Here is a 26,695-nt window from a genome sequence, read left to right as displayed (position 1 = left end):
ATACACTTCATGTGGCAGAATAATGTTGATATTGTTGAACAGGCATTTGGTCTCATTTGCAGCCTAACTTGTGCAGGGAACTTTACCGTCAAATGATAATAGATGCTTCTAACAGTCATGTACAGGAGTGATATCCATTTGGTTGAGGATGGTAAAGAACCCTGTCCCAGTTTACCAGAGCTGATTTTGTGCTTCAGGCTGGAGCATGCAGGGCCTAGTGAGACACAATCACAGTGGATCATGTTTGTTTGCACTTGTTGAACACAAAAACAAATGTATTGATGTCTTGAGCATCACAACTGTGGGATCCAACTGTAAATGCAGAGAAAAGTGCTGTTCAACCAGGGTCAAAAGCTACAGTGAGAATAAACACTCCTTGAGGTTTCAGAGGAACTTTGTTTTCTTTGTAACTTACATTAAGCAGTCAGGTAAGTTTAGAAACTTGGGAATTTAGTCTTGCAGTGTTGCAAGAAGGCCCAGTTTTCCTGTGTGCTTAGGTGCAATACACCAATGTGATCTGTGACCTTTAGGGAGATGAAGCCTGATGGGAGCAATTGGTGTTGCCATATTATTTGCAGATGAATATTATCCCCTCTTGGTGTGGGGGGTAGGCAGGACAATCTTGGTCCCTTGAAAATATTTTATGGAAAACTGTTGCTGTTTACCTCTCAGCAGGGTTATAATCTACTGCCAAATAAATATTTAGTTAATCACCATTGGCTGTATCTCAAACAAGTGATAGAGGGAGTAGGACTTCATTTGTGACTGACCCTTGAAAAGCTGTGGTATTTTCCTGTTGTGATTGTAGCTCGTGTGGAAGTAGACAACAGCTTCCACAGGGCAGGGTTTGCGCAGAACTGGATTTGTCTGCTGCTGTCTTATTCCATGTTCTTTTATAGGATAACCTGCTAAGAGCTGTGTGAGTTTCAGCTGTCTATAGGACAAGTGTCTTTAATGCAGAATTTTTTTTTTTCATTACAGTGGCTGTGCCTTTGTGTTAACTCTGCTACAAACTTCCTTCGCTCAACAAATGGTTTTGAAAAGGGAGCTAAGGAGTAGCTCAGTGGAGAAAGCATTGTTTTAGTTTTTCAGTTGAGGAGTTTAAACAAAGAGAAAAATAAAACAACCTACTTCCATGGCTTTTGCTGAGGCATGTGCTTCCTTACGAATCCTCTAACAAAAATGAAGTTGCATGCTATCCTCTGTTTGCCAGTAAATAAAAGATAATGATTTCTGCTAACTGAATTCAGTAAGGCCATGCAGACTAAACCCACGCTCCTGTTAAGTACTATTTGGCTGCAGAAGTCTGTAAAGATGGCATAAATGGAAAGCTAATTTATATTTGGATTACAGAACTGAAACTTCTGTTTCCAGTTCAGTGTTCTAGGCTTACTATTAAAAATCTGTGAAGATGCAAGAATAGTGCTATCCACTGCCACTGCAAAAGCTTTTCTGGTGTTATACATTCAGGGTCTGGAGTAACTTAGTACAGCAGAAACACTTTATCTCGATTTAAAGTTGCTGCCAGACTGCATCCTAAGAAATGTTACATGGGAAGTAAACAAGATGCTGTAAGTCAGTCTGAGTCTGATGTCTTTTTCAGCTGCTTCTTAGTAAAGAAAGGGCTCACAGGGTGACTATTCTGTGTAAAGATGAATAGATTAATAATTGAACACTCCTGACACCATTGCTTGTGTTAGAGAGGTAAGTGTAACTGTGTGAGGTCTGCAGTACCTCCGGGGTTCTATTGCGGTTCTTTCCCTGCCTTTCTGGGTAGGGACAGCTGGGAGAGGAAATCTTTCCTCTTCCTTAGTGTAACTGGAGGTTCATCATGCTGCAGCAGTGACTTCTAAAAGCCAAAGTGATGAATCTGGGGAGGACAACACTGGGAAAGGCCCTGGATGTGAGTTACAGGTCTGGTACACAGCTGCTGATCTTGGGTGGGGGTTCAGACTAGACTGGAGCGCAGAACACCTGGATTAACTCTGCTCTGGTTCCTTGTCTGTGTGCCAGCACTTCCTGTTTTTAAAGATCCTGTTTACTGTCTGCATTCCAAATATCCCAGGAAGGTGGGAGGATGGGAAGAAACATGGAAAGAAAAGTAAACAGCATTATTTAAGGTGGAATTTTTTTAGTTGTATAACCAGCATTTGTTACTTTTCAAACCTGGTTTCATTAAGCTTTTGTTTACATCGTCTGGCACTAATTTCCAAAAGCAGAACTGCGTGTGAAAGCTGACATTGAAACCATTAATATTTGCAGCAAGGAGCAGAGTAAGCTTTTGTGGTGTGCTTTGCTTTGTGTTCTTCCTGATGTTCACATGAAACAATGTTTTTCAGCCATATGAAATGGAGTATTAAACAAAAATATGTAATGAAAGGAAAACCTTATTTCTATGGGTATAAAATGGCATGTTGCTCTGATTTTGTTGGCAAACTTTAAAGCTTTTGATTTAAACAGCTTGAAAGAATTTGGGTGCTGCTCACTGACCTTCAGAGCTCACAGCCTAATGTAAAGGAGCAGCACAGAGATAGGTGGAAAGGTAATTCTCATCCTGCTACACAGCAAGCCAAGCTAATTGCTGAAATAATGAGTAAGCAGATCTGTGAAGTGTAAATAGATGATATGTTGCTTTTCTAATTCTTTGTTGTGCGTTATGACTACTAGTCCTCTATAAATAACAAAATTCTGTCCTTTGAGGTGGAGCTAGGGATGGAATTACTGAATGATTTTGGACTAAAAAGGAAAATTTAATTCCAGGCTTTTCTTTGTTTAACAAAGAGGAAAAGTTCTGCCTTTAGCTGGAAGAAAATGTTCTAGGACAGATATTCTGCCTTTGGTGTGTCATGGGATCCCTAGGGAGAAGGCACAGTCCTAGTGGGAGTTCTGGAGGTCACCAGCAACTTGAAAATGCTTCTTTCTCGTGATCCTGTTTTCATGGCTCCCAGACAGTGAGGGAAGCTATAAACACTGTGCCTGCATGGATGGGGGAGGGCAAGCAAGGGGATTTCAGAATAAGAATTCCCAAAGGTCTTTTGGTTCACTTGGAGAGGAAAAAAATACTCCAGCAATAGTAAATCTTTTTAAACTGATCACCTTGGATTTGTTTCAGCTGTTTGATCCTGCAGCAACATAGCACACATAGTTCCTCTTGGGAAATACTTTGTAGTGAGTTCTTCTTTTTTCAGGATGACCTCACCATTAATTTTATTCATAGTATCTGAGAGTCACTAGGAGAATATTGCATTCTGAAAAAAAATCTGAATGTAAGATAACTTTAAAGAGAACAGCTCTGAAATGTAGCCACCCCATATTTTCATATCTAACTAAACTGAAATTGCTTTTCACTAATTTCTGGTGAGCTTTTGCATTCACAGGAAAAAAAGATCCAATATTTCAGCAGTACTATTATTCTGCAGATGTTGCCAATAATTTTAGGGGTCTTTAGCTCAGGCTAGAATAAGGCAGATGTACTCAGCACTGGTTTTGAAGGGTGGAAGAAACGGGTAACTACAAATAAAATTGGTAGTGTTTGGAAATACTTGTCTGTTTCAGAAGGAAACTGAATGCTGAGATGTTTTTGATGGTGTTGAATCCTCTTGTTTGCTTCCCCTGGGCTGCTGTTTGTGATCAGATAAGGAGTTCCGGGTATCTGCACGTTTTCTGGGAAACAAGGACGACAGCAATACGTATGAATCAGCCACGCCTGCAGTGCCACAGCCTGCTGCTTTCTGTTCTGAACAAAGCAGTGGTTTCACCAGTTAAATCTGGATATAATAATGTTTTCATGGAGGACAGTTTTAGACATCTTTGTACTCGTCTTCCTGGGTTCTGGAGGAGTGCCAGCTTGGCAAACAGCAAGAACAAAAGGACAGTACTGAAAATACCTAGTCTGGGGCAGTCTTACTGTCACCACACAGCAGGTTTGGACAGCAGCAAAATTAGACAGACAACTCTGTCCAGTTCTCTTCATGTTTTAGAGTGCCTGAACTGTCTGATGGTGAGAATGAAACATTTTAGCATTTAGAAAGGTTGAAATGTCCCTTGCATTCTGAAAAGTGCTGTTCTTCTTCCAGGAACTCTTTTATTTGCACAAACTGACAGCTTCTGTTTTGGGGATTCCACAGTACATTATAAAAGCTTCTTTGGGGTCATACCTGTAATTGATACGTCTGTCAGTGTGATGGAGAATCAGGAAAATCATTTAACCTACAGATGAGGGCACAGTAAATCAGGATCATAAATTGTTGGACTGCTAAATGAACAGAAGGCAATGCTAGGAGTCTGAAGGAAACTTCCGCCTGGAAAAGAAATCAAATCCAGACACAGATCCTAATGAGCAGCTCTCTGATACCAGAGATACCACAAAATATTATAAAACACTGCTACATCCTGTCTGTACAAACAGTGTAATGGGATTTGTCTTGTGACTGGAGAAACTAATGGAATTCAATTAAAGTGTAGCAGTTTGCTGAATGACTCATTCAATTTCAACCGTGGGCTGATAAAATTGTATCGAGTGTTCAGGCTGTCCTTTGAATGGGTTTTGAAACACTGCCTGATGTGTACGGCAGCGCAGATTGGTCAGTGCTCAGTCCCTGGGATGTGTGCACCTCTTTGCATGAGCATCCCATACTTTGTGCTTCAATACAATATTATTGCACAGTGCACTCTTGCTCCCTTGTGTGCTTGTTACATTTCTTGCTGTTGGGACTTTAGAGAGGGAAGAACTTCTTGCAGAGCCTCAAAAGTAGCTGTAGGTACTTATGCTGATGACAGGCTATGTCTGCTAAAGTGAACAATAATATTTTTCCCCTGTGTGTCTGCCCCCCTGCCATGCAGAGCGTGTCTGTGAGGCGATAAAACTGTCATAGTTTACTGAACTAAAATTTTCTAAACTTGCAATATCATATTCTTATTAAGGAACTATACCATCTATATCAGATGATAGCTAATTTCTATCCTATAAGAAAGTAGGTTATATAAATTAGCATTCATATGCTAAGCGTATCTGGAAGCAAGTATTATGGAAGGCATGTTTATCTTCCTGCTGTCTTCCCTCATGTATGTTTATTCTTTTTGAATGGAATCTCAAAACTAGAGATTGTTTTGTGCCGGTCCAGATGTCCCAAAGCTTTTGGCAGGAGAAAAATGTTTAAGGCGCTTTAGGAAAGTCAGGGATTGCAGGTGTGATGAAGTGTTCACTTGAAGTTTGATTTAAATAACATTTCTCTAGAATTCCCTTAAAATTACAGTCCTTTTACTGTCGAAGAACATAATTGATTCTATTTATTCCAGGCAGCCTTCCAGATTTTAAAGTGTACACAGAAACACAAGCTGCCAGTTATACTTGAAAACTGTTTCTGTTTACATTCTTGCTTTCCAAATCCAAACCCTGGAGGCGTGCTTACATGTGCAAGTGGAATGAATGTGCACACAGTGCCTGCATGCACCATTCCAGCACATGCCTGTATCCCTGCTTGAAACAAAAGCTGCTGTCTTGGTGCAGTTGCTCTAAAAATTGTAGATTTTGGGATGTCACATTTGGACCATTTGCGAGTTTTTAAAGAAAAGGTACTGAGTTGTCATTTAATATTTGAATTCTTTAAGGAAGCCAAGCCTGATGTTTATTTTGAAGAGATGCTTGGCTAAAAGGATTTACATTTTTGATGTATGTGTGTCCCCCACTCCTGCCCCTGTTTCTTTGTTGCTGGTAGGGAGGGAGGAAAACATGCAGTGGCAGGAGGCACCATCCTTGCAGCTGCTTTTGCCCAGCCCTGGTGCAGTCAGGCAGCCCCCCAGTGCAGACCTGCATTAGGCTGACTCCATGGGGATCTCAGGAGGGAGCTAAAGCAGCAGAAGGCAGCACAAGAACGGGAAAGTGAGTTGTTCTCTGCCTCTGCCATCCATCTGACCTGTAACCAGTTGGCTCAGGGAGCCCCAGTGCCAGCAGGGTGAGGGGTGAGAGCACACGCCTTGGGCAGGGTGAAAATGGGCTCTCATGGTTCAGAAGAGCCTCAGCAGGACGGTGGAACTGAAATTAAAAGGCTGCTGGTACAAGCTGAGTCTGTGTTGTGAATATTTAATTTGGTTGTGTCCATCTGTACTATCATTGTGTATGTGTGGACAGGAAAGCTCATATGACTGCATATTCTTGTTTGTTTGGGGGCTTTGTGCTGGTTTGTGCCATAACAGTGATGTGCTTCTGCCTGTGTTTGCAGTTAAGAAATGTAAATAGGCATGTGATTCAGTGATATGGAGAGGGAACCTTGTTCATGCTTTGCCTGATCAAAAAGATGCCATTTAACTTGTGTATTTCATTTTATCTGGGAGCTGAGGATAGCTATCACTGGTTTGGAACCCTCTGAGTTACTCTGAGTGGTGTTATTTGGGTTCACTGGTAGTGTTTTGTAATTGGTAAGCTTCCCAGTTCTGGCTCTGTAAATACACTGTATGTGCTGGGAGCTTTCCATTTCAGCATCCGCTCGCCGAGGCTGTCACAATGATGGGGGAAATAAAGCAGCTTCTTTAAGCTCTTTCTTAAAAAGAAGTCAGTTGCAAAGCATTTCTAAATATGCATGGGGTGGTAGTGGAAAAGCATTTTTCTAAATCTGCAGTGGCTCTTCAGTACTTCTGTGGATATTTTTAAAAGCCCAAACTGCATCTACAAAGGAGGGATTAAAAACGACAGCCCTATTGCTGCTCAGAGTTGCTTAGGAAGCAGTGGATTTGGGAAAACATCATTTTCATTCTGATGTTTCTTTGTAAGAACTGAAGTGTGGCAAGAGCAGGTACTGGATGTACTTGGAAGAAAACTTTTTAGCAAAGAAATGCTAATGCAGCAGGGGGGATCACTTTTTCTTTATATATAAAATGTTATACATTAATTTTATAGGTATTTAATTAATGTATGCATAAATATATTTTTATATAAATACATATTTTTAAAATTTGCTGAGCAAAGGGCAAGCACTGCAACAATTGCTTTTCCACAGTGAGAGCTTTCAGGAAGCTGATCCAACAGAAGACATGTGAAGCTGTTGGCTTGTGGGTTTCCCTTCCTTTCTGTTGTTAAGAAAACTGAGATACAGGGGCAGCCGTAAGAGGGTTTGTGACTGTGGTGATAAGACAAGGAGTGATGGATACAAACTGAATGAGGGTAAATTTAGGCTAGGTAGATGTTATTCTTGACTGTGAGGAAGGTGAGGCCCTGGCACAGGGTGCCCAGAGAAGCTGTGGCTGCCCCATCCCTGAAGTGTCCAAGGCCAGGTTGGACAGGGCTTGGAGCACCCTGGGCTAGTGGAAATATCCCTGCCCATGGCAGGGGAGTTGGAAAGAGATGCTCTTTAGGGTCCCTTCCAACCCTTAACATTGTATGATTCTGTGATGGATCTATCCAAAATTAAGAGCAGTGAATGCACAAATAAGCAACTTTATTTCATTACAGAAAAATCTAGAATACTGTGTGAAAGTATCAGGATTCCAATAAAGAAGACCAAATATTTTGCAGCATGAAGTGTTCTTCAGTCTTGTCACAGGATGCCAGCAATTTGTATGTGAAAACATTCTGAACAAACTGGATTTCTTTTGCAAATACACAAATATTGCCTCTGGTTAAGGAAATTAAAAATAGGTAGGGATTAGGAGTGTTTATTGGTGAAGTGTCACTGTGTGCCTGCTGGGTAGTTCTGCTCTCTTTTTGGCATCTCCCCTCACCCACTGGGCTATAAAACATCTCTGCTCTGTCCAGACTCTGGTTTTCTCATGCTCTGCCCCATTCTTATTTTCTCTCTTTCTCATACTCATTTCCTCTGCTCTAAGATGGCCAGAGCAGCACAGATAGAGGGTCACACACGTGTTCCTCTCCTTTCCTTTGGCTTGGCAGGGACATTCATGCAGCTGCCAGAGGGAACTGGAACGGGGCATTGGCACTAAATAAAACAAACCCAGCGACAAAGTGTTAGTGGGGCTCAATTCTTCTGTCTCATTAATGGAAAAAAGGGTTTGTTGTTGGTGTAAGTAGCTTATGCTGATCTGAAACAGCTATGGCCAAGTCTTGTGTGTACATGGATTCTTAAAATCAAGTTTGGAGCTTTTAGTAAATATTTATAACTCTAATGTAAGTGTTCTTTGAATATTTAGAGGTTTGAGATGAGAAAAAAACATTTTTGAATGTGGAAGCCTTGGCTTAGCTAAACTTAAAAGAGCTGATGGTTTGTGTCATCCAAATTATAATAAATGCTTCAGTTTCCAAATTAAAACTATGGAGAACTTGGCTGGAGATTTGGTTAAAAATTCTATAATAATTTGAGTATTAGGTATTTTCATCCTTCTGCTATTGAAATGTTCTATTAATGAATTTAAAGTTCAGATTTAAAAAAATCCTCTATTCTTAAGACTATATATATATTGGCATTTTTCCAAACTAGCTTGATTCTATTAACTGTTTTGAGTAGGTATTTAGATTCAGATACAAGTTCTTAGGCTTATTTTTATCTTTTTTATGAATGTAAAATACAGCCCTGAATATTCATCTGCAGTCGTAAGTGGTGTTTAAACCATTTTATCTGAAATTCTGGGTGATGTTTGTATTTTAAATGTTGACATTTGAATTTCTGATTTTCACTCAGGTTTACACGTACGAATCAGTGCTTGAAGAGCTTGAAGTACAAAGTTTCCCCAAGACTTAAAAATGCCTCCACGGCCATCATCTGGTGAACTATGGGGCATCCACTTGATGCCCCCCAGGATCCTGGTGGAGTGTCTCCTCCCAAATGGAATGATAGTGACTCTAGAATGCCTCCGTGAGGCCACCTTACTGACTATTAAACATGAACTCTTTAAAGAAGCAAGGAAGTACCCTCTCTATCAGCTCCTTCAAGATGAATCTTCTTACATTTTTGTAAGTGTTACACAGGAAGCAGAGAGAGAAGAGTTTTTCGATGAAACACGGAGACTTTGTGACCTGCGACTGTTTCAGCCTTTCCTGAAAGTTATTGAACCAGTAGGTAACAGAGAAGAAAAGATTCTTAATAGAGAAATAGGTGAGATTGTCTTTTTTTAAAAACATTGTTTAACTGATTATCCTCTTCAAAATATAAAAACCAAAATGGGTCGTATCTGTCACGTTTCATAACTGCCAGTTGTTGCATTGAATGTCCAAAGATGCTGATCATAGTAAAGCCAATATTTATAATCAGTGAGGTAAACTCCTGTTTTCTGATCTATTTCATTCTCCTTGGCTTTGTAAAGCATATTTGTAGTTGCCTGTGGGTTAGAGGGTATCTTTTTGCTTGCCTTTTATTTGCAGGATTTCATATTATTACAGAGCAATGCCTGTCCTGTTATTTGGGAAGTCAGTTATAATTTAGTTTGGAGTTTACAGAATTGTACGTTCTAGATTTAACATTCTAGATTTGTGGACACAGATTTTAATACTGCTCTATCTTGCTTACAAAGTCAAATTTCAGAAATTAGGTTTTTTCACCTTTCTTCTTCCGCCTTCTGACAAAAGGCCATAGGGAGAGGAGGGAAAAAATACCTGAGGTTGGAGATGTGAAGGTGAGACAAATTGATGTTTTGAATCATCTCTAGAGTAGCTTATGATTTTCCATGGTCCATTGTGGAAGCACAGGGATTCTGGCATTTATTCCAACATCTTGGTTAAGAATTAAATTGAGGCAGTACAAACATACCCACTCCTGTTTCATTGCTAACAAATGTGTACTGCAGTGGCAGAGACTTGTCAACTGGAAATACTTGTTCTGAGGTACTGCTAATTGTTAAATGATTTAATTGTGACGAATGCATAATAAGAAAATTGCTTCTGTTTTGTAAAGCTCAACGTGTTCAGGACTTGGGGAGAACAGTGGTTAGGTAACCATGGAACACAGCAATTGAAAGTTTCCATTTGAACACTCATGCATAAGTGATGATTTATCCAAGTAATCCCATTAAAGTAAATGGAATTACATCTGAAGGACCTGAAAGAAATGCACTGTTATTATATGGATCTGTGTCAAAGAGCTTAAGTTCAGTGTCTCTTAGAGTGCTCATTGCAGTTCTTGAATAATGTAGGTCATTAAAAAAAATTAATAGCTGTCATTCCATTGTAAGGAAAGTTGATTATGGTCCTAATAGCTACCAATAATCCTGCCAGGGTTTGAGAAAAAATCAAATTTCACAGCTCCTCTGGTCCCCTTAGGAAACTCTATGCTGACTTCAAAGGAAGTTGAGTCCTGGTCCTTTTCCTCCAGGAGGAATGTTGTCTGTGAGAGCAGTGATTTAAGGCTTCCAGGATCTTCAGAGAATGTACACCTGTTTTCTAACCTTTTCTGTGTCTGCTGAGTGCACTGAACTGCAGTTCTTGAATGATATAAAACAATTATTTATGCATGTAGAAGCTGGCACATATTTTAGGCTGTGTTCTGCTCTATGTTGGCTTTTTTTGTGACTGATTGAAGACATTTTTAGCTCTGCTTGTCAGTTACAATGATATCCTCATGCTGCTCCAATGCTGTAGGTTTTGCTATTGGCATGCCTGTCTGTGAGTTTGACATGGTCAAGGATCCAGAAGTACAAGACTTCAGGAGAAACATTCTGAACGTGTGTAAAGAAGCCGTGGACCTGCGAGATGCCAACGCCCCGCACAGCAGAGCGCTCTATGTCTATCCTCCCAATGTAGAGTCCTCAGCTGAACTCCCCAAACACATATACAACAAACTAGACAAAGGTAAGGGCAATATTTACAGCAGAAACATAATATATTTTCAGTGTTTGAAATCAAAGAGTACAGCTGTTGACTTGATCACTGTTTTATGTGCTGTATTTAGTACACTCCAGCAATATCTTACACCTTAAGTTGTTCAGAATAATCTTCTGGATGGACTCTACATTCAAAAGGGTATTTAAAATTGTGCTATTCTAACTGAATGTTGAAATATAACTCAGTAAATAGAGGTGACTTTTTTTTAGTGGGTGGGAACAGCTTGTTGGCTTTGCAGTTTTCTGTGGCATTCAGATATCTGGAATTAAATGATGCTGAATCACTGAGTTATTTTGCAGTCCTCAAATATGAAAGAGTTACTGCTGTTTTCTTGAAGGCCAAATAGACAGTAGTTAATAAAAATATTCTTAACCTCAGGTCTGGCTAAAAGTTTGAATTTCCACTAGAGTCAAAAATAAACTTAATGCATCTATTTCCTTGCAGAAATTATAAACCCTCTCTAAGTTTGGGCAATGAATCTTGTTTACGTCTTCTTTTAATACTAAAAACAAATCTTTGTGTTGGGGAGGCATGGGAGTTGTTTGGTTTGGGGGTTATTTTGGGTTTGTGCTTTTTCTTTGGAAACTGCATTGAAAATTATAGGCCTGACATTATTTTATATTTATTCCAGGGCAAATTATAGTGGTGATTTGGGTAATAGTCTCACCAAACAATGATAAGCAGAAATACACCTTAAAAATCAATCATGACTGTGTGCCTGAGCAAGTTATTGCTGAAGCAATTAGGAAGAAAACTCGAAGTATGTTGCTGTCATCTGAACAACTGAAACTTTGTGTCTTGGAGTACCAGGGCAAATATATTTTAAAAGTCTGTGGCTGTGATGAATACTTGCTAGAAAAATGTCCACTGAGCCAGTATAAGGTGAGTAACATAAAGGTTTTCTTTTGAACTCCACCATAATAATCCAAATTTGTGGGGAGAAAAATGATCAGTATTAGGTCTGGTTTTTCATTATATTAATCCAAATCATAGGAAGTGACAGCGTGTGCACAAATTGGCTAATCCATGTGCTTCAGAAGGGAGAGGGGGGAGAAAAGGTAGTTTTAATTAGAATTTGTATCACTCATATAATTTTTCTTCTTTGAATGTTTTCCTCTAATGTTAGTGCTAAATCAAAGGTAGGTACTTTCAGAAATATCCTAGATTTTTAATGGCAAGAGATGAGCTATATTTGAATGGTGCTGATGTAATAGAACAAGAAATTTGATCAGATTGTAAATTATGAAACAGCCACTACTACTTTAAATCCTGTCCTAAAGGGGTGGTAAAAGAGAAAAGTGTTTTCCTGTCACAGCTTTATCGTTACTTTAATAAGATAAAAAATGTGGATTTCCAGCACTACAGAAGTCGTTGCTGAGTCTTCCTTATGTCTGTCTGTCTGTCCTTCATTGCCTGGGTTGGTAGTGCTGGGAGTGTGAGAGAACATGGGGCAGAGGAGCATCTGAGCAGCTGCTGCTGCTTCCTCTTGGAGAAATGTATTGTAATAAACTGCTCCCATTCCTTCAGCCAAAAGGTTGACAATCTGATCTTCAGAGCAGTGGAGGAGACAAGGAGGGGTGGGGTATCCTGAATAATGGGAAAAGCATCTCTGTACTCTGGGAGCTGGGGAACAAGTGCAGGCATACATGAATAATTTTGCAGAGTCATCTGAAGATCAAACACCAGACCTATTTGATCTAGCGTGGTTTCTTCAGAAGCATCTGCTCTGCCTTTGCTGTGCCCCAGCAGAGCCTGCTCATTAACTCCAGGCTGGACCTGTCCTGACACACTGTGTTTTGTGGTGGTGTTGCCAGACTAAATGCTCTCAGCACTCAGACCTGAATGGACAGGTGAAGTGTGTCAGGATCAGTGCTGAGCCTAAGGTAATGAGCACACCTGAGCCAAAAATGAGCGTGTCTGCTGCTTACCTTGTGCTCCCTGCCTGAGACTGGCACTGTCAGGCACCTGTGCTGCCCTGCAGGCTGGTACAGCCCTTGCTGTTCCAGAACAGCTCAGTTGCTTCCAGGAGCAGCTCAAATCCATCTGCTCTGTGCTGTGCTGTGCTGGGGCTGAGGAGCTCCACAAGAAACCTGGCTGGTGTTTCTTTCAGCTCCCATTTCTCTCTCCAGTCCAGCCTTCCATTGTTGTAGATGTTCAATCTCAGAACCATGAGGTGTGGCTGTGTGACCCTACCCAACAACATGTCCAAACTGCTGGATGCTGTACCTGCTGTCACTGTGCTGGGTGTGCATGCAGGACATGAGAAGCTCCTTCACTTTCCAGTCTCCTCAAGTATCTTTGTAGCTTTCCATTACCAAGAGTGTAGGCTTTGAAAAGACACAGCACTTTTGTGGTGTTTGTGAGGGTCCCCAGGACGAGGTGAGAGATGAGAATTTGACTCCATGTTCTCAGAAGGCTGATTTATTATGATATGATATGATATGATATGATATGATATGATATGATATGATATGATACGATATGATAGAATGCTATACTAAAACTATACTAAAGAAAGAGGAAGGATGCATCAGAAGGCTTAGCAAGAATGAAAATAAAAACCTGTGGCTGACTCAGAGGGCCTGACACAGTTAAAACAATTCACATGGAACCAATCAAACATTCACCTGTTGGTAAACAGTGTCCAAGCCTCATTCCAAAGCAGCAAACACAGGAGCAGCAATCAGATAATTATTGTTTTCATTCCTCTCTGAGACTTCTCAGCTTCCCAGGAGAAAATCCTGGGCAAAGAGGATTTTTCAGAAAACATGGTGGCACTCTTTGGTTGTTTCCTTGCAGTACATAAGGAGCTGCATCATGCTTGGCCGCATGCCCAACCTGATGCTGATGGCCAAGGAGAGCCTGTACACGCAGCTGCCCCTGGACACCTTCACCATGCCCTCCTACTCCCGGCGCATCTCCACCGCCACGCCCTACATGAACGGAGAGGCCACCACCAAATCCCTCTGGACCATCAACAGCGCTCTCAGAATAAGGATCCTCTGTGCTACCTATGTAAATGTGAACATCAGAGACATAGACAAGGTATGGCATTGCTTGGGCTTTGCAGCAGCTCCTGGTTTCCCTCCTGAGTGTTTTGTTTTGACATTGGAAAAGAATTGTTATTTAACATGTTAGAAAATTATACCGCTCTTTTACTTAAATTGAAGTATTTCATTTTAAAGAACACACCCATGTTTTAGCATCTGGAAACTTTTCTGTACTGCTTAAAAAGTGTGAGTTGTGGTAGTTAGCTAAATATTCTGCCTGGTAGGAGCAGGAGTCAGTTTGCATAGGACTCCAGCAGAGAATGTAATGGATAGAAAAAGAAATCTGTCTTCTAAGTAATTATGTTTAAGACTGTATTACAGTAACTGAGAGTGCTTTTGATGAGGGCATGCTGTCTTTGTTTATGGAAATAAAGGTGTGGGGTAATAGGGGACAAAAAGCAGGTGTAGTGTTCAATTCCACTGAAGACATCTACAACCCTGACTCTCTTTCCTTGGAACTCCTTTCACGACACCTTGGCACAGGAAGAATGGAGAGTAAATTCCAGGGGTGGTTTTTTTAGTGTTTAAGTTTGTTACTGTATTTTTTAAGAACTAGTTTTGCAATTAATGAGGAGAAAGACCAAAACAGTTTTTCTAGAAGGATATGCTTATAAACTGTGCTGTACACCCAACAGAGCATGAATTAATTTGGGGAGTGGTGGAGCAGTTTGGTTTTCAGTTTTGTTTTTGTTTTGTTACTGAAAACGAAAGGATAATGTGTTGTAATCATGGTATGTGTTGACTGCAATGAAAACATTTGTTTACAGTAACATTTCAGAGACTAATATGGATGTTGTTTTCAGATTTATGTTAGGACAGGTATCTACCATGGAGGGGAACCTTTGTGTGACAATGTGAATACTCAGAGGGTACCTTGTTCTAATCCCAGGTAAGATGAATACATGAGTGACTGTAGAGAACCTGACTTTCAGGGCATCATTAATGATAGCACTGAAGGAGTAAAAGCTTGACTTAGGCATTACTCAGGTAGAGCTCCTTGCTGGGAATTCTTTACCTGAAGTTTTATAAAAATATATTACATAACCACATATATATACAAATAGCATTAATTTAATTCAAACACAAGCATTTTGTCTTGCATATAATAGCATAGTATAGAAAATATTTTCAGGATGTTTGACAAACCATCAGTATTACCTGGAAAAAATTAATCACCTGAACTTACAAGTGCAAAAAGAAGTTTTATATGAGCATATATAAACATTAGGGTCATCTTTTAGCCACCTGTTCTCATAACTGTAACTAATGAAGAGGTGTGAAATTTCAGCACCTGCTAAGATTAGATGCAAATATATGTGCAGAAGTAATTCTTTGCTTGCATTTTCTGTCTTCATGTCTTAAATAATAATGTTTGAAACTCTTATTTTTATCTGTACATTTTCTCTGAACATGATTAGGTTTTATAATTGAAGGACTAATAATATACATAATTGGTGAAAAATAGGCTCTCCTCCTGAGTTGCCCCTAATACTGCTGTGATTGAGCTGATAATTTCAACTATTTTAGAGATAAAATCTTGGAAAGGTGGTGAAGGTTATGCCTTAAAATCATGGATGTGGTCTCACAGATCAGTATTATAGTAAATGAACGCATAAGAAAAGTGAATTACAGTTTATCTGCCAATTTCTTTATTCTTAGAGAAGGGCTGTCGCAGTTATTTCTTCGTAAAATTGCTTTCAGTAGCTACAGATACATTGAAAAATTAATGCTGTCCTTGGAAGCTGCTTTCTCTTTGAACTGAGAAAATTCTGTATGACAATCTGCTTAGGGGAAGAAACTGGATCAGAAGTTCCTCTTCAAAGGCACAGTTCTACCAACTGAGAGATGAATTCTGCTTAGAGAACTTCATGAAAACAAAATCAAACTATTCCTGTAGAATCAATCTGTGCTATTATTGCTATAGTAAATAGAAAAATACTTGACTTGGGAATATTGCTTTGGATTTCCATGTTCTATCCCCATCTTGCAGATATCTTTTTATGTTCCAACAGTTGAAGTTTAGTTTGATTTTGAAAGCTCTTTTTCCCAGTTGACTTTTTCCCCTGAAGGGAAAACTGTTTGACAAGCTAAACCTTACATCAGTGTAGTAGCATATATGCAAATCCATTATCTTTAGGTTCCAGGAATTGAACCTAACATGGCTTTTTAAACAGTGTTGGTGCTAGAAGGCTGTTGGGGAAGCTTCCATTCCCAAAAGCAGTGAATGTGGTCAAATGCATATGTGGGGACCCTTTTTCAGTAAGAAAGTGTGCTCTATATGCAAATACACAGTTTAGGAATATAACAAATGCCTGTTGGTGGAGTGATGATGCCTCCTTTAACCTGGTTTAATTCTGCCCTTTGGAGGAGTGGTGATGTCTCCTTTAACCTGGTTTAATTCTGCCTTTTGGACCTGCAGGTGGAATGAGTGGCTGCTGTATGACATGTACATTCCTGATCTGCCCCGTGCTGCTCGGCTCTGTCTGTCCATCTGCTCTGTCAAAGGCCGCAAGGGTGCCAAGGAGGTAAAACACCTCATGCCTTTATTGTGCTAGTGAGCCACAGCTTGGGAGGATAGCTGGTAAATGCTGGCCTGGCAGAGAGTCTGAGTGCAGTGTTTGATTTGAATATGATTAAAATAGGAGCGGGCTTTTTTCTTTTTTTTTTCTTTTTTTTCTTTTTTTTTTTTGTGTGTGTGTTATTAATTATAAATTAAACAACACAGAAAAAAGCTTATCAGTTCAGCACTGTAACTCATACCTATACTGCATTGCCAGACACAAAGACTAGTGTTAGTGTTTTGAGGTGGAAATGCTTTTAAAATTAATTTTCAAAACCCATGTTACTAACCTATTTATTTTTAAAGGGCAATATTTGTACCTTTTAGAGTTGAGTTCTCAAGTAAAGATATTTTGTATTCCTTTAACATTTAATGCTAGATCTCAAATGGTGTTTTTTAATAATCTACATGCAATGTTTAATTTTTAGCCAGCAGCATCATTAGCTTGTGGGTTTGAGTGTGTATCACAGTAACATATAGGGTGTTTGTCTACAAGCAGGTCTGTAACCCTTACAGAATGATTTGGGTTAGAAGGGATCCTTAAAGATCATCCAGTTCCACCCCTCTTCCACTAGCCCAGGTTGCTCCAAGCCCCATCCAACCTGGCCGTGAACACTTCCAGGAATGGGGCAGCCACAGCTTCTCTGGGCACCCTGTGCCAGTTGTCTGGCTACCCTTATCATAGAAAACCATATTTCTTTTGTCCAATCTAAAAGTATTGGCCTCAAGTTTGAAACTACTGTCCCTTGTTCTGTCGCTACAGGACTTGGTAAAAAATCTCTTTGTCAGAAAAACTTTTATGATCATCCTGACTTAGTCTGGTGTGAGGAAGATATGTGCATGTGTTTACAATTCTTTTAGTACCATTTTGTTAAAGGACTGCTATGACAGCCATTCCTTCACAACTTGCTTTCTGCTGATCTGGGAATGTAACAACTTGATCTGGGGTGAAAATGTTATGTCTCCTGACTTGCTCTGCAGTAATCCATTGATGACACTGAAAAAAAATCATATTTTAATCTCTTCAAGGAGCACTGTCCATTGGCTTGGGGAAATATAAACATGTTCGATTACACAGACACTCTGGTATCTGGGAAAATGGCTTTGAATCTTTGGGCAGTACCTCATGGGCTGGAGGATTTGTTGAATCCTATTGGTGTTACTGGATCAAATCCAAATAAGGTATTTTCATGCCAGCTTCCCCCTTAAGAGTGCATTTTCAAAATATGCTTTATTCTGGTTGCTATCATTCAGCAGAAAAAGTAATTTGAATTCCCTTGACACCTAGGAAACTCCATGCTTAGAGCTGGAATTTGATTGGTTTAGCAACCCTGTAAAGTTCCCAGATATGACAGTGATTGAAGAACACGCAAACTGGACAATTTCACGGGAACTGGGATTCAACTACAGCTATGCAGGGCAGGTAAGGCAAACTCCCCCTCCAGGATTAGCTATTCAAGTATGAAAGAATTATTTACTGCTTCATTTTACTCAGTGTATCAGTGACAAAACTTCTTTTTTTACATCCTCATTTATTGTAAAATCAAAAACTCAAATTTTTGTCGCGTGTTTGGTAAAATGGGCAATATATTCTCCTTTCTTTATATTACCAGTAAAATGACCTAATGCTTCACTGACCAACCAAAACACTCCAAAGATAAGCTGGTTTACTGTGTTTTTGACATTTTTGTATCACTAATTTGGGTGTCAAGCTACTTAGTTTAACTTTTTAAAAGTTGCAATTCTCCTTCAATGATACTGTTTTTCTTTGTTTCATGTGTATAGTTAGGCTTTCCTGTGTAACCCAAAGGTGCTTAGAACTCTTTCCTGTCTGTTTTATGGGGTGGTTATGACCACAAGCAAAGGGAATTTTAAGGGAATTGATGGACATACACATGGGTGTAGTCCTTTATCTCACTTTTTCCACAAACGGAACTTTTGCATTACAACTGGCTTTTTGGTGAGGTTTGGAGCTTTCTTCAAAGCACTTTTTTGGATGATGAAAAGAAGTGAAAACAGAAAAGCAGTCAACCTAAAAATGCTCTTTATTTAAAGCCAAGGCTGTGAAATTGGTTGGTGTGTTTTACATTTTCTTTTGGAGGCTGGTTCAAAGCCCTGGGTTTGCCCAAGGAGCTGTGTGCTCTGTGTGAAGAGCTCTGTGGTGGGATTTTGGCTGTGCTGGAGAGCACAGAGGTGGCAGCAGCTTCCAGAGTGGGAATTCTGGGGGTGTTTGCAGCAGTCCTGTCCCAGGGTATCCTGAACAGGCTGTGGGCATTGGATGTCACTTGATGGTCAGCAGGATGTCCATCACAGAGCAGCATCTCTACTGTTTATATTGTGACTGAGCAGGGTCTTAATAAATGCTTAAGGACAGTTGTCTTCTTGGTAAATAACATTCCCCAGCGTCTTACCTGGGCTTCTGTACTCCAGCTCATTGTTTTGTTCCATCTGGCACAAAGAAAAAATGGTGAGGAGTATAAGGTCACTTCACTGACAACGTAGCTAATTTCTGCTTGTAGCAGTTGTGTTTTCTGCGCTCTTTGGGGAATGTCTTACACTAATTGTGATTTACTATTTTCCATCTTCCTGTTACTCAGGCATTCCTACAGCATTCTGCCCCTGATTTACCTGTTTTCATCTCCCCTGTTCTGCTTTTTCAGTTCCAAATCCTTTTCATTCCTTTCAGCAGCCCTCAGCAATCTCAGGCTGGGGTCAGAAATGACCAGTCTCACTTTGTGCTGCATTGTGTCATTCATCAGATGTCAACTGCTGCTATTTCTCCACACAGCTGATTTCGTTGAAATGTGCCTCTTCTTGTGCCAGCAGTGACTAAAAGCAGTTGTAGAGATCAAACGCATAGTCTTTCATCTTCTTTCTACATTTTGAGCTCTCAGTTATAGCAAGTGGGTACAGCAAGATAGTATTGCATGACACAGGCTGTAGTGGTTGCTGTGCTGTTCAAATACTGTATTTCATGTGTGTGCTTTGGCAATAGAAGGAGTTGTGTGGAGGGCTAAAGTGCCACTGTCTCTGCAGAGTAACAGAATAGCTCGGGATAGTGAATTAACAGAGAGTGACAAGGAGCAACTGCGAGCCATTTGTACCCGAGACCCCTTGTCTGAAATCACTGAGCAAGAGAAGGACTTCCTCTGGAGACACAGGTAATCAAAAACCAAACCAAAGAAAAAAACCTTCTTGGCATAATCAAACTTCACCCCATTCATTCCATATTTGTCATGGGTTTTGCTGCCTTTTCTTCCATGCTGAGGAGTTGTGTTTTAGACAAGGCTTGTAAAGCATTCTGCATTGTGTGGTTTGGTTATAATTCTGTGGAGAAAAGTAACTTTTTGAATGAGCTCCCATTTTCCTTATTACTGCAGTTTTACCTGCATGGATGGATCCTGAGAGCACCTGGCTGACAAAGGAAGAAAAATGTGCAAGGCTGTGGGAGCATAGTTGATGGTTATGAAAGCAAAAGTCTTGTTTAGTACTTGCAGCTTTTATTTTTCCTCTTTTGCAGACACTATTGTGTGAATACTCCAGAAATTCTACCCAAATTACTTTTGTCTGTCAAGTGGAATTCTAGAGATGAAGTGGCCCAGGTAATATGAAGCACTCAAGAAGTGTTAGATTTGAAGAAACTTTAAAATGCTATTTTAAAGAAAACTTCTGGAAGTTAAAAGCATATTTTGTGTGCATGATGCATTGAATGAATAGTTGTAGTTGCCACTATGATTGACAGGTGTCTCTGGTCCATAGTTCTTGTTCTTTAGCTCAGTCTGGTCTTAAGATTTCCTCTTGCTGGCATTACTCGAATCCCTCTGATGTTGCCAACTTGTCGATTACAATTAAATGAGAGATTTTGTTTTCATTCTTTTTAGAGTGGTTAAAACAACAAAGTCAACTGGAAACTAATGCCTGACTGTTGATTGAGAGAACCAGCAATTAAACAGCTTCTACTCAGATGTAGTTTGTGTCTGACAATGCCTTCTAATGGCTGTGTGTTCCAGCTTCTTCCTGACCAGTGCAAAGGTGTAACATGCTTGTTCTCCTTGCCCACAGATGTACTGCTTGGTGAAGGACTGGCCCTCAATCAAGCCAGAGCAGGCCATGGAGCTGCTGGACTGCAATTACCCAGACCCCATGGTGCGAGCGTTTGCAGTTCGCTGTCTGGAGAAGTCCCTGACTGATGACAAACTGTCTCAGTACCTAATCCAGCTGGTACAGGTACTGAGCATATTTTGGCATGTTTGTTGTCTCGTGTATGTCCAATGATCACAGAGGCTTGAAACACAGCAAAAGTTAAGTTGTTTTGAAAAAGAGGTCATCATGTTTGCTTTGCAGATTATTTAGGAGGAGATGAAAGGTTAGTTTTTCTGTAGTGCTGTGGTTTTGCTTGTTGGTACTAAATGCCAGCATTCTGCAGAGATGCAAAACTGTTCCACCAACTGGAACAGGCAGCTATTTCAGCTGTCCTAACATATGGGAAAGGATGAGCAGAAGCATCTTCTCAAAATTTTGAGCAAGTTGAGGCTAAAATATTTGGTAACAGTTAAGTAAGCATCAGATGGTAAGTTCCTGAAATAGAGGCAGCCAGTGAACAGTTGGCATATATTGTTCAAAGCCTAACACATGCAAATATTAATACCAAGATCAGTCATTCCAGAAAAAAAATGTACAACATAGATTGCTTTTTATTTAACTGCCTTTGATCTGTATATTGTTTATAGAAATAATAACTGCATCTGATTTTTTAAAATTTGCTCTTTATCCTTAACTAGGTTCTGAAATATGAGCAGTATTTAGATAATCAGCTTGTGAGATTTTTGCTCAAGAAGGCACTGACCAATCAAAGGATAGGACACTTCTTCTTTTGGCATTTAAAGTAAGCTTATTGTCGTGTTAAGGGGTGGTGGGCTTCCTATTAGCTGTAAACAATTAGTTGTTCTAAAGTTTTGACATACTAAATGTCCTTTCTTAGAAAAATATTACCACTCTATTTAAAGATTGGGTTATATTGGTTAAGAGTTTGAATACGTAGTTCGGTGACAGAAATCATGCCTTGCAGTTTCAAAGGTACTTAATAGTACTTGATTTGTACTTCTTTTTATCTAATGATGTTTATTCTGAAAACAAGGTAGTCTGAGACTGCTGAAAGCCTCCCATATTGTTAGCTGTCTGATGCCCCATTAATTTTTCCAGAAAACTTTACAAATATATGAGACCTAAAGAAAGCCACCCAATTCAACAAGGTAAAGCTTTGAAAAAGACAAGTAAAAACTTTATTTTTACTTCCTTATTAAGGGCTTCTTATAGAGCTTGATAGCTCAATCTGCAACATATTGGGTTGTAGCTAGAGGTCACCTAAAAGTTCTGTTCTAAGCTGGTGTAATCAGACCAGAAATAGAAGCAAGGCATCTTTGCTGTACTCTCACTTTTCTACTTGCCTCGGTGTCATCAAGGATAAGGGAGGGGATTGTTTGAGGGGATGATGTATTTTAGGACTCTAGGAAGATGTCACAAGTACAGTTTCATTTTTGGCATCTCTAAGTGGTCTTGTCTCTAGCTTGTAACTGTTCTTCCTCCCTGTGTAGGTCTGAAATGCACAACAAGACTGTCAGTCAGAGGTTTGGGTTACTTCTGGAGTCCTACTGTCGAGCGTGTGGAATGTACCTGAAGCACCTGAGCAGGCAGGTGGAGGCCATGGAGAAGTTGATTAACCTCACAGATATTCTCAAGCAGGAAAAAAAGGATGAGACCCAGAAGGTATCAAAAGCTGTCCTTATCTCCAAACTGCTGCTGTTGAGTCACAGGAATTACTTAGAACTGTTCTATTTGATCAATGAGGAAAGTGTTAATGCTAATTTCAGTAGGTGCTATGTTTCCTGGGGAGCTGCAGTATTTTCTGTGCAATGCCATTGTCTAGCTCTCAAGGCAATAGAACTAAAGTTAAAGGTTTCAATTTGTGTAATATGTAGCTGAGCTGTACTTACATTAGAACTCTGCAAAACCATGCTTGAAAACCAAAGCTAAAATATGATACCTTCATTTACATGTAAATAGTGTTCTCAAGACCTGAATGTGCTTATTGATCAGGTACAGATGAAGTTTCTTGTTGAACAAATGAGACGGCCAGATTTCATGGATGCCTTGCAAGGTTTTATCTCTCCTCTTAATCCTGCCCATCAACTGGGAAACCTCCGGTATTGTATCCAGTTTTGAAGTTTGAGTAGATGCTTCAGTAAATGTTTAGTAATGGTAACAATAACAGTGTTGAGGTTGACTATTAATTTAGTAAATGTCAGTATTTTCAAAGTGCACTGAATAGAATTTGTAGCAGAGTAATCCATAAAGAGTGGAGTCATTTCAACCTAGTGGTTTAATAAACTAGGGAACAGCATGACCTTCAGTTGTTCCTTTAAGGTGCCAGGAACTTCAGTCCTTTTTCCAGTTCTCAGGAGCTCATATTGCCAAAGGAATATTTACAATATTCCCTTACGACACAACTCTTCTGTTGGTCTTAGCAAATGGTTAACGTAGCACTTACTAATTTAACTTTGAGTCTGAAAATGAAAATGGTGGAATGTCAGTTATCTTTGCATCTTTAATTTGGTGCTGGTTCAGAGTTTGACCAAAACAGGGACACCTTAGCAGTATTAGAGAAATATGGTATAAGAATCAAATTATGCCTATTTCATAGAAATTTTATCTCTTTTAGGCTTGAGGAGTGCAGGATAATGTCATCTGCAAAAAGGCCGCTGTGGTTGAACTGGGAAAACCCAGATATTATGTCTGAACTGTTATTTCAGAACAATGAGATAATATTTAAAAATGGAGATGGTAAGGAAAGATAAGTGTAATTCCAAAGCTACATACCTGTTTATTTTCCTAACCTTTTACTTAGTGTTTTTATAAGCTTATAAAGTACATATATTAAAAAAAAATAAGCTGAGCAAAGCTATTTTCTTTTCCAGAAAAATTAAGCATAGACAGATAAGTATTTATCTCAGTCAAGTACAAACTTTTTATGTTCTGAGATGCTCAGTCTGTCAAGATGGAGCACAATACTATTTAATATTTGTTCTTTTTAGTTGTAAATGTCTTCAAGATATTACAGATGTGTAAACTGTGATTCCATTGTCCTGGTTTTAGTGTATGTTTTTAAAATCACCACCACAAGTTTATAGTCATTTTTTGCTATTTAAAACCTGCTTTTCTGTACTGAGGGAACAAAATCTGCACAAAACTATGCTAGCCTCATTACCTTGAGATGTATTTAGACATAGTTTTGGGGGGAAAAGGAAAGTAAGATCTAGCCAAAGATTCTGGTGTTACAAAATTTGCAAATTTAATGTATTTGACTATTTCAGACTTGCGTCAGGACATGCTGACACTTCAGATAATTCGAATTATGGAAAACATCTGGCAAAATCAGGGTCTTGATCTTCGGTAAGCAGTAGAGTCATTGCCAAGTAAAGCTGGTCTTAATGGTTTTGGCTTTGGTTTGTTCCCAGAGATTGCTTCTGTTTTCCCAAGGGTAATAAATGAAATGCTATAAATAGACATTTTTGTGCACATTAGAGCAACATTTAATTCTTTTTTGGTTAACTAAACTACTGGATTTTATAAACATACGATCATATTTGAAAAATACTTAATTCTCATTCAAGTGGGTCTGAGTGAGCTACGTACAAGGAATAGATACAAGAGCCAAGGCACAGTAGCCACACTGTGGCCAAGTGATTGTGTCTGTAGGTTTGGCTTTAAACAAGGTTCAAACCCTCAGCCCTGCTGAGCAATGACTGTTTGTAGTCGGTATCTTCACTTCAGTCCACACAGAGACGTTGCCCTGTCTGTGTGAGCTTCTCCACCTCCAGACTGTGATGCAGCAGCTTCTGCAGGACATTCGGGATAAACTGTTCTGCTTCTGGAAAACTGTTCCTAAACAGGTTACACCTTCAAATTTGTGTTTGCTGTGTGGTACACAAAGGAGCTGCCTGTGCACTGTCTAGAAACCCCCAGTTTTCATTTCCTTATCTAGACAGAAGGACCTGTTGCTTTATGTTATCTCTCATGGGTCACAGTTTTGTCTCCAGTACTGTAACAAGTGGCAGAATTAAAGCCTTTGTCCGAGATTGGTTTGCAGAATGGTTACAGTTCCCCATGACTTAAAGAGTAGCCAGATAGAGGAATCTGCAGAAATACATCCTCTCCCACCTCTTGCCACCATTCTCTATAAAGGAAGGAAAAAAACCCAACAAAACAATGAACCTTTGTTTTCCAGGATGTTGCCCTATGGTTGTTTGTCAATTGGTGACTGTGTGGGACTCATCGAGGTGGTCAGGAGCTCTCACACCATCATGCAGATCCAGTGTAAAGGAGGCTTAAAAGGAGCACTGCAGTTCAACAGCCATACATTGCACCAGTGGCTCAAGGACAAGAACAAAGGAGACATGTGAGATTCCCTGTCACCTGTTTTTGTTGGCCATATGCTTCTTTTTGATGGAAACTTCAAGATAACTAAAGTTCATCGAGCGGGAGATTATGTCCATAATTATGTCCATCTAGTTTTGTTTTCTTTTTTACCTATCCCTGTTTGCTCTTTTGCAAAAGAAAAATGCACTTCTGTGTTATTGGAATATCTGAGGAAAGTGTCTCCTTTTTTGTTGGAATAGGTATGATGCAGCTATTGACCTGTTTACACGTTCTTGTGCTGGCTACTGTGTTGCCACCTTTATCCTGGGCATTGGTGATCGCCACAACAGTAACATCATGGTCAAAGATGATGGACAGGTAAGAGATGATTTCTAAAATCATACCCTAAGGTCATCCTCACTTTGGTATGAGTTTGTTTTGGGAAAAAAAAAACATCTATTGGAACTATAAGTAAATGATCAGTATTACTGTGACTTCATTTAAACAAGGAATTATTAATCTTGAAATGCCTTTCTGTCTTGTCAAGCTGTTTCACATTGACTTCGGGCACTTCCTCGATCACAAGAAGAAGAAATTTGGTTACAAAAGAGAGCGTGTGCCATTTGTCTTAACACAAGACTTCTTAATAGTGATTAGTAAAGGAGCCCAAGAATGTACCAAAACGAGGGAGTTTGAAAGGTGAGCTTTCTTTTATGCACTTAACCTCCAGGGTGTTTTGTACCTAAAATGCACTTTTGTACTGGTGACCTTTAATAATTAGACCTTTTAACTGAACAGTAGTATTTTAATTGGCTTACAGTGGGAATGTACTAGTGCTTCAGTTGAAGATCAGCCATCCACTTGTAAGTCAGTGGGTAATCTTAGCACTTACATGACCTTTGGGCCATGAAATCTCACTTGAGATTTGCAGGGTCAGCATACATGTGAATAAAAATGATAATTTTTCAAATATCTGATATTTCTTTGACTTTACACTTAAAAGCCTCTTGAGATGGCAGAACTGCAGCTACTGGGAATTCTTAAATGTTGGGCGTTGTGTGCATCAGAGCCTTGATGGTCATCCAGCCATACTTCTCTCTCCTATACCTGCTCTGATATCAGTTCTTCAGCTGGCTGTGTAGTTTGTGACAATGGCTGAGAACCTGCTGAGCAAGAACTTTAAAATAATAATGGTAAATAAATCTGTTGCTGTAGTCATTCTTAATATCTCTTTCCAGCAACCCAGTCTTTAAGAGGTTTCAATTTTAATCTTAATTTCATTATGTTGATGGCAGATTTTGACAGATTTTGAATTATAGTGTCTGTCTGAACACTGCAGTGAAGCTCTTCTGCATTCTTTCCCTTAACCTGGGTATTTCTTATCCAGTCTGATAGAGCAAATGTCCCTGTTTTCAGTGCATTCTTCAGAGTACCTAAGGAGCAACAGCTGCTGCCCTCATAAAACTACAGGAGAAATGCAACTCTGAAGATAGCCAGGAAAGCACTGATTTTAGCAGTGTGTCAGGAAATACCTTTTGAAATCTGAAGTGTCAGTAGCAGTGACAAAAATGGCCCTGTGAGCTCACATAAATTCGTGTTGAACAGTTGTGTGAATTACAGGTGAGGTTTAAGACTAGAAAGCCTGTCTTTGGATGTTGTGTTAGTCTGACCACTATTAATCCTTACACAAATAAAATAAGTAGGAGAATGAGTGAATCTTCTCAGCTACATTATGGTATTCTTACTAGACTAAAACTGCTTTTTTAGTGTCTGGTTACCTGTAAAACTGTTTTGGAGCTGAAGCAGTGATACACATCCAGTGGAGAACTGCACTGAGCTTTTTTCCCCTGGTCTCTTCCAGGTTTCAGGAGATGTGCTATAAGGCTTACCTGGCAATTCGGCAGC

The 26,695-nt window shown here is 39.6% G+C and overlaps 1 protein-coding gene across 1 annotated transcript in view; it reads left to right on the top strand.

Moving 5' to 3' along the window:
- Window positions 1-317: 317 nt before the first annotated feature.
- PIK3CA (phosphatidylinositol-4,5-bisphosphate 3-kinase catalytic subunit alpha) overlaps window positions 318-26,695 on the top strand; it is a 27,296-nt gene continuing 918 nt past the window's right edge. Inside the window, 22 exon segments of the mRNA XM_031055484.1 lie at window positions 318-428; window positions 8,631-9,044; window positions 10,523-10,732; window positions 11,397-11,647; window positions 13,565-13,810; window positions 14,619-14,704; window positions 16,235-16,340; window positions 17,405-17,557; window positions 17,664-17,798; window positions 19,412-19,536; window positions 19,896-19,977; window positions 20,438-20,602; window positions 21,157-21,260; window positions 21,970-22,141; window positions 22,472-22,578; window positions 23,094-23,215; window positions 23,746-23,824; window positions 24,660-24,830; window positions 25,051-25,168; window positions 25,338-25,489; window positions 26,652-26,693; window position 26,695. The exon segment at window position 26,695 is cut by the window's right edge and continues 918 nt beyond it. Of these exon segments, the coding sequence (XP_030911344.1) occupies window positions 8,693-9,044; window positions 10,523-10,732; window positions 11,397-11,647; window positions 13,565-13,810; window positions 14,619-14,704; window positions 16,235-16,340; window positions 17,405-17,557; window positions 17,664-17,798; window positions 19,412-19,536; window positions 19,896-19,977; window positions 20,438-20,602; window positions 21,157-21,260; window positions 21,970-22,141; window positions 22,472-22,578; window positions 23,094-23,215; window positions 23,746-23,824; window positions 24,660-24,830; window positions 25,051-25,168; window positions 25,338-25,489; window positions 26,652-26,693; window position 26,695 (2,979 nt within the window). The 5' untranslated portion in view covers window positions 318-428; window positions 8,631-8,692.

Source organism: Geospiza fortis, unplaced genomic scaffold, assembly GCF_000277835.1.
Source record: "Geospiza fortis unplaced genomic scaffold, GeoFor_1.0 scaffold172, whole genome shotgun sequence".
Classification (NCBI taxonomy): Eukaryota; Metazoa; Chordata; class Aves; order Passeriformes; family Thraupidae; genus Geospiza; species Geospiza fortis.
This window is presented reverse-complemented; position numbering and strand designations above follow the sequence as displayed.